This window comes from Polypterus senegalus, chromosome 8 (assembly GCF_016835505.1).
Source record: "Polypterus senegalus isolate Bchr_013 chromosome 8, ASM1683550v1, whole genome shotgun sequence".
Classification (NCBI taxonomy): domain Eukaryota; kingdom Metazoa; phylum Chordata; class Cladistia; order Polypteriformes; family Polypteridae; genus Polypterus; species Polypterus senegalus.
Genome location: NC_053161.1, coordinates 107254581 through 107271200, shown reverse-complemented (window position 1 = coordinate 107271200; position 16620 = coordinate 107254581). Strand labels below are relative to the sequence as shown.

Genomic DNA, 16620 nt, shown 5'->3' with positions numbered 1-16620 from the left:
CGACGACTAAGAGAAGAAGAAAGAGCAGCACGAAGAAAAGAGACTCAAAAGCGTTGGAGAGAAAAAAAATGCAAAAAAGAAAAAGAATAATCTAGGTGCTAATTCAGAAAATAAGGAAAGTAATTATCAGCCCTGAACAGGTGGAACTGAAAAAAAGCACGTCCAATCGGGCTCAGAATTAAAACAGAGAGAGTAAAAGACAAAGTAGAACTTAATAAAGACGTTCACAAACGTTGGCACTATACACATGCAGAGCAGGTTAGAGATTATGAAAGTAGTGGAATTCAAAAGGCTCAAAAAAAAGGCAAGATACACATGTGGAGAAAGTTAAGAATATGAAAGTAGGAAAATTAGAAAGTATAAAAAAAAAAAGAAATTAAAGATCGCAGTAACGTAAACAAATGGAAATTATTACTTGAAAAAGGGAAAATAATCACCACGGACCAGGTCATTGTCATTGTCATTGAAACAAAAGCAGGACAAAGCGAGGTCAGAAATAAAAGGCAGAGTAGAAAACAAAAGTAAAACGTCATAAAGAGGTTAAAACACTTGGGGGCCAAACACTTGCAGAGCAGGTTAGAGATAATGAAAACTGGAATTCAAAAGACTCAAAAAAAACAAAGGGGCGAAACACATGCAGAGCAAGATACAGAATATGAAAGCAGAAAAAAAATGACAGTGTCAAAACAAAGAAAATAAACATCGTATTTAGCACAAAGAAAGAGAAATTATTACTCGGAGAAATAACGAAAAGGCAAATAGAGATTGAATATGTGGATATACTGTAGGTAGAAGTATGTAAATATTGTAAGCCTTTGAAGTTTAAGTCAAGAGAATTTCAGAAAGAGTTTACCTCACATGCATTTATTGGTTACTTTGCAAAAGAAATTATTAACTGCTGATGATGAAGATCGTTTTGTCTATGCTGAAATTCCAAACAGAGAATCCTATCCTGAATTATGGTACAAAGTCATTAAACACACGTCTCACTGACCTCATTTAAAAGATTCAGCATATTGGGACACGAAAGATTCCAAATATTGTTTTTACAGAAGTTCTGAAATAAAAGTGAAACTAATGAAATAGCAACAATTCAAAGAAAAACAAAATCTTAAAAGTGTGTACCTGGAAAACCAAACAGAGGTTGGCGAGCGAAGCCCCCTAGTTTCAGAAAAATAAAATTTTGATTAACTCATTCAGAGTCATAGATTGTCTTGCAATACTGCTGGTTTATTGAAACATAAGAAATTTGATAGACGAGAGGAGACCAATCAGTCCATCAAGCTCGTTTGTTTCACTAATAGCTAAATTGTCCTAATATCTCATCCAGATTTTTCTTAAAGGTTGTCGAGGTTTCTGCTTCAGCTACATTTCTTGGTAGTTTGTTCCAGGGTTCCACAACACTCTAAATAAAGAAGTGTTCCCTGGTCTCAAATGTACCACTTCTCCTTAATTTCCACTGATGTCCTCAAGTACCTGATTCACCCTTAAGCCAAAAGAATGTTGCTGGATCTAAATTGTCGATGCCTTTTGGGGATTTTAAATATCTGGATTAGGTCCCCAGACAGTCTCCTCTGCCTGAGAATAAACAGGTTTAATTCTCTGAGTCAGCCAAAGTAGGACATGTCCTTAAGTCCTAGGATGCGCTTGGTTGCTCTCCTCTGCTCAGCTTCAAGTGCTGCTATGTTTTCCTTGTACAGTGGTGACCAGAACTGCACACAGTACTCCAGTAAGTATGAGTGCAATTATGTAGTTTGAGCCTGATGTCCCTTGACTTAAATTCAGTTTTTATGATATATAACAATATACTGCTTGCCTTTTTAATTGATTTTGTGCATTGCTTGGTCGAATAAAATGTTGCATCAACACAAATCCCTGAATCCTTTATCAGAGGTTGCTTCCTGTATGACAGTGTCTCCCATCTGGTATTTGTCCAGGTCTTTTTTGAATTCTTTTTGCTGTATCCTCAGTGTTTGCCATCCCTCCAAGTTTAGAGTTAGTTGTCTGCGAATTTCACAAGTTACTAACTATAACAACAGACGTAGGCACAGCCTCTGCTGTATATTGAGCTGCACTGACCTCCCAAGGGATGAGAAATGTTTTTCAGTCTCCCAACATTTTTTGGGACTTTCACAGAATGTTAGATGATATATTGTAATGTAATGTGCTATTAGTCCTGGTCATGATGCCAAGGCCATTTTACAGCATGAACAGAGGATGGGTTAGACAGATCAGTAAAACCTTTAATTTCATTCTGGGAAAGTCTGCGAGTTTAGAAGCTGTACATGGCTCCCTCTATGTCTTGTCTCAAGGAATGATGTTGTCACATCACATAGTTCTGGAGGAGGCCAAAACACTCTTGATTATAGATCTGAAAGGAAGGGCCATTGCTCCATATGACTGTCTGAACTTACTTGACAGTCTCAAGAGTAGCTCCTGCTGAGCTTTCTCAGACATAACAAGAGAGCAGTGCTCATAAAGATTGTTTTCTAGAACTTAATCTTTGAAGTTTAAAGGTGAAGAGATTTCTTTAGTCTCTCAAGAGTCCACCGCCACCCCATCTTAACTTTTATTTACATTCAAATCAGATGACTTAAGAAACGCTAAGGGTTAGTTTTGGTGTGCTCCGAGTTGGCAATGAGCTAGTGTTGGTCTGATCTTAGTGTTCATTTATGGTAACAAGACTGCTTTTAGAGTTTTGCCCTATTGCAGTGTGCCCCAGAACTGCCAGCTGGCACGGGACTAAGACTATGTGCAGTTGCAGGGGGCTTCTTGGAGTTGACAGGTTTAACAAAATTAATATGATGAGTGAGGTTACAAAATGAATTCCATACTTGTCAGATAGGATGTTATGGACATGAAAATACATTTGTATGCTATTAAAAATATTTAAATGATATTTAATGGTTCTATTTGGACTGAAGTATAGGGTGATACTGAATGAAATATATTTAACTGAATGCTGCAGAAAAAGACCAGCCATTGCATGAAAATATTTGCTCTCCGTACTCTAAGAAACTAACCCCGTTAACTGTTAAAGACAGTTAACAGAATAATTTAAAAATTTGTTCTCTCTTTCCAGCACACCTTTCCTCTGAACCGCTCTTCACCAGCACTCCCTTTCTCACGAGTTTTCCTGTAAAGCCTTCTTCTTCTCAGACTCCTGTCCAGTTTTATACATTCCGTCTTTGTTGGGGATTGTCTTAGTGTTCACCTTTTGTTGCATCACCAAAGCCAAAATCACTACTAAGACTGCTCTGAGAGACTTGACAGACAGACCTTAATTGTTATATTATACAGCAGATAGAACAATATGGATCAGGTACATTTGACAAATAATCTTAAGAGGAGGGGCATCATTTATTAAATGTATATATATTTAGTTTTAGTAAACCTGGTGTATGTATATTTCTATGCCACAAACCATTTTTAAATGACAATCACCTTGTAAACGAGTGTTTGTGAACTTGCCAGCATACTAAATCAACTTACATGACATATACAATGCTGCAGATGTTCACTGGCCAGTCGAACGCACAAGATTATGCCTGGCATTATGCTTGGACATCTCCTATGTGTGCTAGGGACCCAGGAAAAGCATATGGTGACAACGTCTGAGCTGGTAGCCGCTACTACTGGATACATATAATGACGTGATTGCTGATACAATGAATAGCACAGAACATGTGTTAAATTGAGGTCTGCTAAGTTTAGTTTGCCTTAAATTAATCACAGGGTGACCAAGGCCACGGAGATGCGATGCCTAATCTTGGGATCACATATGATTTGTGAGTTCATGGAAAGTAACAGCATATAGTTCTTGCAACACAGCTGCTTTTATGTAGGATATAATCTACAGGTCAGTTGGTGACAGCAGATGAAATCTGAAGTGATTCTGATCCTCCACTCTGAAGTTGGAGGTGTTTTGGCAGGGGTGATCTCAGCATCCTGAAATTGTGTTGCAGCTACAGTCAAATAATGTTACCCAACACTGAATTCAGTAATATGCAAAAAAAATAAATAAATGTGATCTTAGTGATTGCTACAGACTCTCCTAGTAGTATGATAGAATTAATCAATAGAATTTACATAATTACCATAAGAAACAAGGATTGATTACTCTTTTCTCATATACGCCAGGGCGGACACACAGGGTATCGTGATGGATCCACCCTTGAGCTGCAGAGAGACAATTTATGCTTCATATATGACTCTTACTAATGTTTACCTTTCAGCATCATTACTTTCGATAGATGTTATGGCCTTTTCAGGTACTCAACGTGAATAGCATTGACAACAACAGCGACAGTCATTTCGATCTGACATAGCTTAACGACTGCAATTATTTTTATTAAGTTTACATGAAGACATACACTTTCCCTGTGCTCTCTCCCTTTAAATTGAAAGGAATGTAGGTTGCAGGTCTTGGTTGAGGGACGCCGAGGCAGCATGCCACCATTAATGGGCAATCAGAATGCTAGCTGAACAAACTAAGAAGAAACACAAGACCCAAACAAGACTAACTGTGGATTAATTAAACTTGGTATTGATTTATTTAATTTTGCTGTTCACTACAACAACATTTAAGAGACTAGGATGGTCTCCTTTTAGTACTGTACTACGTAGTCTGGTCTTAGCTAGCTCAGTACTACCCCAGGTCCACCACTGCATCTGACCAGTTCACTTACCATTTCAGTGGCCCTGTTCCCAGAAGCAGGCTCGTCATAGGTGATCATTTCCATTTGGATCGGTTGAGCTTTGGATATCACTGAATAAAAGATGTTAGTTTAATAGTTTTTTAATCGAAAATCTGCAACAACAAAAAGTGATACAAGTCAATGTAAAATCCAAATGGGACGGCAAAATTAATGGCAATGCTATTTAGGTGTATTACAGCCAACCTTTCACGAAAGCTTTTGCATTAGCAGTTTCAGACTAAAATTTATGATGCTAGTGGTGCATTATTTTGAGAAAAGGCCAGGTGAACAAAAGATGGTATGAAAACAAGACAAATTGATATAGACAAACTGGCAGCACTCTGTTGAGAGACAGGATCTTTCTGAAGATTATGTCAGTACAAGTATCAAGTTAGGGAAAAAGAGGCAGAATTTGGCATATATACCAAAATTGATCAGAAAGAACTTACTCAAATAATTATAGAACATGTTGAATAAGAGATGTCTCTCTGTGGCTGCGTCTGCAAAGTCAGAATTGTTTTCTTTTTCATTTTTAGTCATTCTGGTGCATTTATGTATAGTTATCTCTTTCTGTATTTATTTAAAGAGTTTCTGTAAAAAGCCAAACATTTTGCCCCGGGGATAAATAAAGTTCTAATAATCTGTTTATCTCACAACCAGGAATGAAGGCCAATGACCAACTCAGATTTTTTGATTGTGTTAAGACATTTTTGCAGAGGGCATCCTTATGCAAACTGAGCGACTTCAATGTCAACTTGTTTATTCTGCAATGATTCAGTGTGCAGTGTTCTGTCGTTTGGTCTGACCTCTGGCTTTGGAAACAAAAGATCAACACGTACACTAAACACAAAGACTGGGAATCTTCAACAGAGTGACTGAGGTTGGTCAAACATTAGTGAAACGGCTACGTTCACATAAAATCCAAAATACCTTCATCGGATGTACAACTGATTCTGCTCGCCATGTTTTAGCAGGTTTGACAAGCGATAGAATCCTACAGTGCAGAAAGAGAAAAAAAAAACAACTTAACCACCAGACATATGCAAACTGCAATATTTCAATTGCTATATTAAAAGGGCTTTTTAATCAAGTGTTTATGTACAAGTACGTAAATACTGTAAGGTTTAAAACTTGGTTGCTACTGTAATATACAGTAGCTACAAATTTCCATAAGCACTCCAAGCCTGTTTTCAGTGGGGAGTGCTATACAAAAATGAATTGAATTTGAACAGTATCTTCAGCAAAATGAGTTTTACACCAGAGTACTGCCTTCAACTGAGCATTTCTTTTAACTTCTGTTTATGCTAATTTTTGTTGTTTGTTATTTTAACAGAAAATGAATTAGCCATTTAGGGCAATAAAGTTCATCTTCATGTCATTAACAGCCCATACACAAAGCAAAAACAAAAAACACACAAACATCCCAAAATTACACTACATGGCAGATTAATTGAAGTGAGTGTTTACTGTATTTAGCATTTCAGACAAGATCTACAGACATGGGCCTCCAGAAGATACTAGCGAGAGGAAATTCACGGAAGTCAAGGCTCTCTCCGTACCAGGTTCACAGAGTACCCCTCTACAGCAGCAGTCTTTTGCTGCACTCGGTTCATCTTGGCAGTTGTTCCTTTTCTTGCATGCAGTAGTAACTTCTGAAAGCTTTGTTTCTACCACTTTTTCTATCAACAGTTGTCTTATCATTCACAGATCTTCCCCATGGCCCACCACTGTTTGTAGTCCAGGTCATGGCTGTGGATATATAAAGCATGCTGTTTTTTTGTGGTTTATTATGGAAGTAATTCTTACAACTTTCATTGGCCTCACTGTCTGTTTTATTTAAAACAGAATAAGCAACTCATCTAAAAGTGCGGGCTTAATCCACAATTATCAAAAAATAATTCATCTGCATTTAATGACAAGGGAATTTCTGAAATCTGTGAATACTGTATTATTTACAATTTTTCCACATGAGCAAAATTCAAAGAATAAAAGGCCAACAAGAGTATGTAAAACTTTTATTTTTGTATCCCAAAGTCTACCAAGTTGATTAGAAATGAAAAATGAAAATGTAAATGAAATAGACATCTTGAAATTAAATGAAGAATGCATCTTTAAAAGATTTAAGAGGAAAAATGAAAACAATGTACATATATACATTGCCTATCAAAAATTATAGGTTTTATTATATAAAATACTAATGTTACACATCATTTGCCCCTTGGTGGAAGTACAACCTGAATTGTTACATCAGTTGAGTAGTTTGTGTTTATTTGGACCGGCTAAAATGAGAACACAGTTTTATTTGAAACATTAAATATTAAAAAGAAAAGCATTTCCATCAAATATATATTAAAAACAATGACAACATTCAACATTGATATTAATTCCCTGAGTATCCAACAAATACGAACAAAATAAAGCCATGAACCCAGAGAGGTTGGTGTATCATCATGTGGTCTTTCACAATATGTTTGATGCAGCATCTGCTCTGCAGATAGGACATGTGGAATTTTTCTATTATTGAAAGAAAAAAAAAAAGAAAAAAAAAAAAAATTAAAAACAGGCAATGGCATAGTTTTAACTAAGCTACCAGCACAATTTACTTTAAATGCAAGTACAATGAAAAATAACGTAATTTTTAAATATTTGAACATTGCATCAGAAACTAAAAACCTCAATACAATGATGTTGTTGGCTGTACAAATAACAAAATGTCAGTCTGGAATGTTTCTGTACAGGGTGGTCAAGATCTAATTATGCAATTATGAAAAGGCGAACACATCGCACCTCATACTTCTTATAATTTGCTATGAAAAATAGAGTAGGAGAGTAGGGACTGTGATTAAAGTTTCTTCAAGCTGAAAGAAACAGGGTGAGCCAAAATGAAGTACCACATTTCTCAAGGTTATTGCATGAGGTAGAGGCAGCAAAGTGGGCTGTGGTGGCGGGCTCTTGTAGTTTTCAGTCGTCAACATGCCTTGGTCCGGTGCCCACCATGCTTTCACCGTTGAAGTGTTCTTCAAAAACAACAAATCCATCATCACTATGCAACACGCCTTCTGAACGCACTTAACGGTGATGTCCCAAATCGAAAATTAATTCTTCAGTGGGTGGCTAAATTTAAAAAGATGGGTACAACATTGAACAGAAAATCTCCAGGCCATCCTCGGACTATACAAACACCTGAAAACATCCAAGCTGTAAAGTTTAATTATTCTATCCTTCTAGTGTCACGCCAGTCCCAGCAAGCATACAGCGCGAGGCAGGAACAATCCGTGAACTGGGCGCTAGATCCTTGCTAGTGCAGCGACACCGTGTCCTCACAGGTATAATTATTAACAATATAGATTTAAAAGAAGTTAAAGTTTTATAAGTATGATAAACATATTTTGCTGCATTACATCTTAATGATATTGTCATCATATGTAAATAGGCGCTTTATAAAGTGGCTCAGGCTGTGCAATATTATAACTATCGCAAGTTTACAGTGAGATGATTGTACTAATAAGTACAAACAGTTCTACGAGGAGCACTTCATGGACTGATTGAGTGTGTTTATAGTTCTTGGGAAGAAACTGTTTCTGAATCACAAGGCCCGTACAGGAAAGGTTTTGAAGCGTTTGCTGTGTGAAAGAAGTTCAGTAGGCAGCAATGGCCGAGGCAGCGTGTGCTTGATGCTGTATACTGATAATTCTCTTTCTCAGACTCTGTAGATCTTTTATTCCCCACTCAGATACAGTGATATAAATACTCTGAGTGGTGCAATGTGTGTAATATGGAAAAAGATGATCCGCTGTGGCAACCCCTAATGGGAGCAGCTAAAAGAAGAAAAAGGTGCAGTGACAGTAACAACGCTAACCCAGCCACAGGGGATGCACAAACCAGTGTGTTTCTTCATGCCGGTCCCAAGCCCGGATAAATGGGGAGGGTTACCTCAGGAAGGGCATCCGGTGTAAAACTTTGCCAAATCAATATGCGGACAAGAATACAAATTTCCATACCAGATCAGTCGAGCCTTGGGTTAACAACAACCGCCACCAGGGTGCTGGCAGAAATTGGGCTACTGCTGGCCGAAAAATAAAAAGAAGGAGAGCGGACATGCAGGTGGATGGATGTAACAGAACAAGATGCAGAGGACAGAAAGATATTGAAGAAGATGATCCGCTGTGGCGACCCCTAACGGGAGCAGCTGAAAGAAGACCATTATATTGTTTCAGGTTAATTACAATCAGATGCATTAAACTAAAACAATATGCAGTTAATTTCAGTGTATTTATAAAGCCGCATCAGAGATGTGGATCAAAAAAAGAAAGGGTAATCACACTGGAACAGTAGCACTGCTTTAACGCCGAGTGCTGGCAGCCTGCAAAACAGCCTGTGCGTGGCTTTACCCTAAGTTTAGGTTTTATACATCATGATTTGAACGTGGAAACAGGCTTACGCAACATTTTTGTGCGTACGCATCGTTTATACATGAGATCCCAGGTCTCAGCAGTTGTGCACATCTGGCGTGGCAGGTAGACATTGCATAAAATTTTCATTTACATTAGGTTTCATAATATGAAACACTCTCCTTTGCTCTTGGGGCACACATCTGACTAGTATGACATCTGATTTGACTTATACAAGATTCTTTTTAGTTAACTTTTTTAAATGTTTTTTTATTTTTTAAGATAAGTGGAAATTCCAGCTTCCACTGTGCTTGCAGGAATTACTGCAGATGATGCATGTGCACCAATGTTTCACCAAGAGAGGGCTCAATTGACATAATCTAATACTAATAACAGTACTGCTGAATTTGCAAGCTTCAATGTCTCCAGGATTCTGCTGTTTCTCATTGAGTGATAGTAGTCTCTTAATATTTTGTCTGTCTCTCTATCTTTACAGAAGACTGAATGCACTGTAATTGGGTAAGAGAGTAATTTTCACAATTTACATTCTATTCTAGTGATTGAAACATTATCGTCACAGTGCCATGTTTTAGTACATGTTCTAAAGTGGCCTTAAGAGCAAACAAAGTCTCCTTGCCCATCCGTGGCCACTGGCCATCAAAGTCGCTTTTGTTCAGATATATCTGTATAATGCTATGACACTGAATTGTAATGCTTTTTTAGCATATTACAAACCTTTGGCGTCATTAACTATTTTAAAATAATGGTGAATTTTATTTTTATTGAACTAGTCAATACTGCAAATATCGCTAAAATCAATTGATAGAAAAATGTAATTATTGGAGGATAAGCATTACTTACTGACAACACAATGTATTACAATAATGTTATTTTTTTTTTTTTATTCAGCAGACTGAATAAATTCAATTTCTAAATTTTAATGCATCTGTACTTTTGGCAGGTACAGGGAACTAAACAGAATAAAGTAACCATTTAAAGAGGTGCTGCATATCCACTTGTTTACAAAGGTGTGGACTGGGCTACAAAGAGGAACATTTACTACGAGCATTCCCCTTTTATCACAATAAGGTATACAAATATGAGGAAATGTGCTCTAGGATTGAAAATATGCCCATTTTCTCAGTTTAAAACAGTTAGCATTTCAAACAAGAGCTATAAGCAGGGATGCACATAACTTTTTCAGTGAGTTACTCAAGTGAGTACCATCAGATGGAGTTTGGTACACAATTCAATTCAAAGAGCTTTATTGGCATGACCATAAACCGTTTTGCCAAAGAAATTGAAAACATTTAAATAAAACAATTTCTATAACAGATTTAACAGTAAGGTAAAGAATTAGGTTAAAAAAATAGATACAACAATAATAAAAGAAAAATAGAGCAGCAGCTTAAAAAGAAGAAAGAATCAGAAATACATGATCACTCCATACAGAGTAAGGTTTTAATAAGTGCAACTTTCCTCACTGTCCTCCTCGCTGTCTACCTCACAGTCACAGCTTCCTACATGGTAGATGGTGATGCTGCAGATGCATCTCCCTCTCCTTGGTTAAGCCTCCACCTAGCTGTCTCCATCCACAGGTCAACCGCTGCTTTGGGGTCAAATGTCTCTGTGGTCTTCTTTGACTGGTGGATGTCCATTAGGGCCATGAGGCGAGCATGTGACAGACGTGGCTCTTGGCTGCACTTAATGCTTTAAGCTTAGCTTAACAATATAGGTATGTTGTTGCAGGTGTATTATGATGCTCTACGCATTTGCAGGTTCATATTCATACACTTCAGCTTATAAAAAGTTATTGGTATTCACTGTCCTAACTATTAGAAGCTCCACAGAGATCAACTCTGTTTTAATTTACTTCACTCAAATTGCAAACGATGCAAATATTTTTGTGTTTTTTCTGCATTGGTTTTGATACTAAGCTCAAAAACATTCTGCAAACAATTTTACATCCACTTTACCTTTAACCAGCGATCAATGCAACGAGTGTGATAATCATGTAGACATGGCAGTATCCGTAACTTTTCTCGCTCCTTGTAGTCACAGTAGCAGATCTGACAGCTAAATAAAAATAAATTTTACATAAATGTTAGACAAAGAAGCTCAATACATATCTTGTCATTTTGAACATAGGTTTGTCCAAGTTATATGTGGGGAAAAACAACACATTACTCTGAAATTATGTTAATGCTGTAAATAAAACACACACAGACTCATGCTTTACTATACTATACAGTTTTAGTTGTTCGGTGCAAATTTTCAAAGAAACGCTATTCTTTATACGCTTTCTGTACCCACTGTTTTAAATAAGGATTGCTAGACAGTAACTTTACTTAACAGCTGTAGACACAAATTTAACATTCTGCCACAGACCAACTAGGCAATTTAATGAATGAAAATGACCCAAGAGTAGATCTGGGGATAGACAGACAAACATGGAATCTGCTACTTTGAAGAAAACCAAACACTATGTCCTAAAACATGACTTGGTTTTGGGGTAAGTACTGTCTGGAAGACTGTGTGCAGTAACTGCTCCAAACATACTACAGTATATGTAACAAATTAACTTGGATAAAAGTGTGGAAAAAAAACAAAAAAAAAAAAACAAGAATTACTAAAATATGACCATAAACAAAAATGTTTGTTATATAACCCAAAGAGTAGTTTTGCTCTTCATTTACAACAAGTGTCTACAAGCATTACCTTATTATTATATAAAAGGCAGACTTTAAATTACATACATCAAAGGATAAGGAGGCTATATTTTACATTTTAGCCATGTCATGCTTAAAACTTTCTCAATACAATTAAATTATCAGACTGCTCAGAGCACTTTGTACTCACATTGTCTTTCCAGCCGCACTCGCAGAGTTAAAGGTTTTGGTAGGTAAACAGTTTATCTGCGCGGAGCTCATTTTCTTTGTTACAACTTCGCCAAGTCTCTCCTCTAAAGACAGAAGCTCCTTTCAAAATAAGAGCAAAAAGTTAAATAAATCAAATCTTTAATTTTATATAAAAAGTAATTAAAAGTAAATATCCATGGAAGGTGAAAACAAGATTATGTTTATAAGCAGGACTTTACAAGTGTACCTCACAAATTTTAATATGAATTTAAGAGATCTGCACATCATAAAAGCACAGAATATAAAATTAGAGGAAACTGGTATACAGTGATCCCTCGCTATATTGCTCTTCGACTTTTGAGGCTTCACTCCATTGCGGATTTTAAACGTAAGCATATCTAAATATATATCATGGATTTTTCGCTGGTTCGTGGATTTCTGAGGACAATGGGTCTTTTAATTTATGGTACATGCTTCCTCAGTTTGTTTGCCCAGTTGATTTCATACAAGGGACGCTATTGACGGATGGCTGAGAAGCTACCCAATCAGAGCACGTATTACGTATTAAATAAAAATCTTCGCACACTTAAAAGCTCTAACAGCCCGTATTGATTTTTGATTGTTTGCTTTTCTCCATCTCTCTCACTCTCTCCGATATTCTCTGCTCCTGACGGAGGGGGTGTGAGCAGAGGGGCTGTTTGCTTAGAAGATACGGACACTCCTCTAAAAAAAATGCTGAAAGACTACCTTCAGCCCAACAGCCCTATTGATTTTTGATTGTTTACTTTTCTCTCTCTCTCTGATATTCTCTGCTCCTGACGCTGCACTCTTTTGAAGAGGATCAAGGAGGGATTACTGTATAGCAAAAGGTATAGAAAAAGTAGCAGTATTGGATAAACTGATGGTCTGTTACTTTTGAGGTACTAAATTAATATAACACACAATGTGGAAGAAACAGTACTACTATCTCAGTAAATAATTGAAAATTCTGGAATATCTAAATGGGAGAGAGAGAGAGATATTTAGGAACAGTAAGAAGCTATCAGTGCAGTTACTGTATCATACTCCGAGTGACCCCTGAGGACATCACTTAACCTAGCTATGCACCAACTGGAAAACCAAAAATATGTAACTAACTGTTATGTTAACCACTTGATCTTGTACACCACCTTCACTAAAGACAACTTCCAAATATGCAACAATGTCTGTTGGTGACCAACATCAGAAAGCTTTAACTGTCTAATACACTGGAAACAGCATAGGTAGGTATACTAGCAGGTATACAAACAGCTTGTAACTTTCATTTTTTAGTTAATATAGCAAACAATGATATATTTTCAAGAACTACCAGTTTTAAAATTTGTTTAGATACAGTGTGATGCATGTATTTTATTTACACATTTCAAACCGTGCGTTTTATTTTTTGCAGGTTTCAGAAAAACTTTCACCACGCGACAGAAAGACACGCAAGATATCCTTCCCTTTAGTATGGAACTATTAAGATTTCCTGCACAAAAATTTATATACACACTTTTGAATCTCAGATTTCAAAATCACAGTAAAACTGTGCTAAGGTTTTAACTAATACTATTCAACTTAGATGCATGTTCTGCTTTAATTTGGTCTTCACCTTCATCAAATATATGCAAAATAATGCATTTGAGGACAGTGAGTGTAGTAGTAGAAGAAGCAGCAGTATTGTCACATTTACAGACAAGCGACTGCAATGGCAACAGAAACCAATCACAGCTTTAAAAAGTGGAATTCCTCCATCCCCATGATAATTGTTTCACGTACTGAAACATGACGGGGACAATTACTTCCAAGGAATATTTGTGGAGATGGGGATGCATGTCCAATGTAATGGTTCAGCTCACAATACAACTATTTATATGACACATGCAGTTATTGTTAATAAGCATAGGATAAAGAAAGAAAAACTCAGTAGCTAATTCTGGCAAACATTCAATGCACCAAAGAATACTAGTTATTACAACAGCAAATGTTTCCATAGTAAAGCTTTTAATGCCAACATTACATAGATGCATGATACTACATTAGCAATTCACAAAACAGAATAACCAAACATTCTTTCTAAAACTTTTAATAAATTACTGTATCTCTATTATTAAGTATACACTGCATAGATGAACAAACCTGGCTGTATATTTAAGTCCATATATTATTAAGTTGAGCAGGCAATTTAAAGAAACTGCTCCATCAAGAAAGTCCTTGAGAAATATTACAATTAATTTTGATAGTTAGAGAGGAACACTGCTCTGAATCACAGAGATTATAAACATCAGAGAAAGTAACACAATATCTTCCGAGAGCAACTTCTCCCAACCATCCAAGAACAGTTTGGTAACAAACCATGCCTTTCGCAGCATCAAAATTTTGGGTCCATGGCTAGGAAACTCCCCAGACCTTAATCCCATTGAGAACTTGTGGGCAATTCTGAAGAGGCAGGTGGACAAACAAAAACACACAAATTCTGACAAACTCCAAGCATTGATTATGCAAGAATGGGCTGCCATCAGTCAGGATTTGACCCAGAAGTTGATTGACAGCATGCCAGGGCGAATTGCAGAGGTCTTAAAAAGAAGGGCCGACACTGCAAATATCGACTCTTCGCATAAACTTAATGTAATTTTCAATAAAAGCCTTTGAAACTTATTAAATGCTTGTAATTATACTTCAGTATATCACGGAAACATCTGACAAAAAGGATATAAAAACACTGAAGCAGCAAACTTTGTGAAAAGCAATAATTGTGTCATTCTCAAAACTTTTGGCCACAAATGTAGTAACAATAATAGCAGCCCACCAGTCAAAGTGCTAAATGCAGGAAGCACCCAATATCAAACCATCAACGTCTTGATTATGAAGCAGCAGTTCTTACCCCTGCTCCAGCAAAACACATATACGCGAGGTTGCCACATTTCCACTGTGAAAGATGCAAACGTCTTTACTTCATATCGATTGATACTTAGGCTTCAGTTTTCACACAGACAGCAACATGTACACTGAACAATTTCCTTTTCTTTGGTTTTACTCTTGAATAAAAGCACACTTACAGTGGGATGCAAAAGTTTGGGCAACCTTGTTAATAGTCATTATTTTCCTGTATAAATCGTTGGTTGTTACGATAAAAAAATGTCAGTTAAATATATCATATAGAAGACGCACACAGTGATATTTGAGAAGTGAAATGAAGTTTATTGGATTTACAGAAAGTGAGCAATAATTGTTCAAACAAAATCAGGGAGGTGCATAAATTTGGGCACCACAAAAAAGAAATGAAATCAATATTCAGTAGAGCCGCCTTTTGCAGAAATTACAGCCTCTAAACGCTTCCTGTAGGTTCCAATGAGAGTCTGGATTGTGGTTGAAGGTATTTTGGACCATTCCTCTTTACAAAACATCTCTAGTTCATTCAGGTTTGATGGCTTCCGAGCATGGACAGCTCTCTAACTCACACCACAGATTTTCAATTATATTCAGGCCTATATATATATATATATATATATCTCAACTGTATATTATTATACCTTTTGTGAAAGTGTTTATTTGATATTTGGACTTCATTCTTCACAGTATAAGAAACATCACCTGGATGCACTGGGACACATCATCAGTGTTGTATCCTGAGGTCATCAGGCGTTTCGGGTCTCGCAACATCATACACCCTCGCTCAGGTGACCCAGCCGGGGTTGATCACTCCCCAACTTGTGTCCCAGTAGCAATCCACGGATCGGCCCTCTTCATCCAAAGCCACCTTGAGGCTTTCTCTGCGGCTTCACTTGCGGATTTAATGGCCCTCTTTTTGGCCGCTCCTGTTATGCCCAACCGTGTGAGGACTCTACAGAGCGAGTGTCCTGCAAATCCTCTGCAACCTATTTCTATGGGCTCATAGAGTACCCTCCAGCCTCTGCCCCTGCACTCCTGTACCAGCTCCTGGTACTTGGCACATTTCCTCTCCCTAGGCACTGTCAGTTCCAGCATGATCAGCTGTTTTGAGGCCTCAGATGTAATGATCATGTCTGGCCGGAGTTGTGTAGTTATAATTTGCTGCGGGAACTTTAGTTGGTTTCCCAAGTCAGCCTGCAGCTGCCAGTCAGAGGCTGTGTGGAAGAGGCCTGTTGTTACTGCCTTTGCCTGGGATTGCTCTCCTGCTTTAATGAAGGTAACGGACTTCTTAGGGCCGTGGATGTGTTTGCTTTTCTTGATGGCTGCAGTCAAGCTTTCAACAACTGCCTTGAGCACCTTGTCATGGCGCCACCGGTAGCGTCCATCTGCCAATGCCTTAGGACAGCTGCTTAGTAGATGTTCTAGAGAGCCTCTTCCTGAACAAAGTGGGCAGGATGGTGTCTCGCTCTTTCCCCAGACGTGGAGGTTTGCTGGACTTGGCAGGACATCGTAGACCGCCTGCACCAGGAACTGGACACGAAAGAAATCTCCCTGCATGATGTCCGACCATGTGATTCTACGCTGGAGAGTGCTCTCCCACCTTGTCCACGCACCCTGTTGCCGGCGTCCTACTGCCCTGCTCAATCTCTCTTCCTCCACCCCTGCTCGGACCTCTTCCTGGAGTAGATGGATTCTCTCCTTGACCTGGGCCTTGCCGACCTGGGTCTTTGGGAAGTAGCCCAGACCTGCTCTACCTGTTGCCAC

General features: G+C 37.8%; 2 protein-coding genes across 5 annotated transcripts in view; both read right to left on the bottom strand.

The window, feature by feature from the left end:
• The window catches only part of dnai7 (dynein axonemal intermediate chain 7), an 87519-nt gene extending 82629 nt beyond the window's left edge, over positions 1-4890 (bottom strand). Inside the window, exon 1 of the mRNA XM_039761561.1 lies at positions 4689-4890. Coding sequence (XP_039617495.1) covers positions 4689-4742 — 54 coding nt within the window. The 5' untranslated portion in view covers positions 4743-4890. The remainder of the gene's footprint in view (positions 1-4688) is intronic.
• Positions 4891-6695: 1805 nt separating this feature from the next.
• The window catches only part of si:ch211-59o9.10 (uncharacterized protein LOC561841 homolog), a 52346-nt gene continuing 42421 nt past the window's right edge, over positions 6696-16620 (bottom strand). For all 4 annotated transcript variants that reach the window (XM_039761565.1, XM_039761564.1, XM_039761566.1 and 1 more), the window contains exons 9-11: positions 11948-12066; positions 11065-11164; positions 6696-7211 (exon numbers count right to left, since the gene is read on the bottom strand). In XM_039761565.1, the coding sequence (XP_039617499.1) occupies positions 7158-7211; positions 11065-11164; positions 11948-12066 (273 nt within the window). In that variant the 3' untranslated portion in view covers positions 6696-7157. The remainder of the gene's footprint in view (positions 7212-11064; positions 11165-11947; positions 12067-16620) is intronic.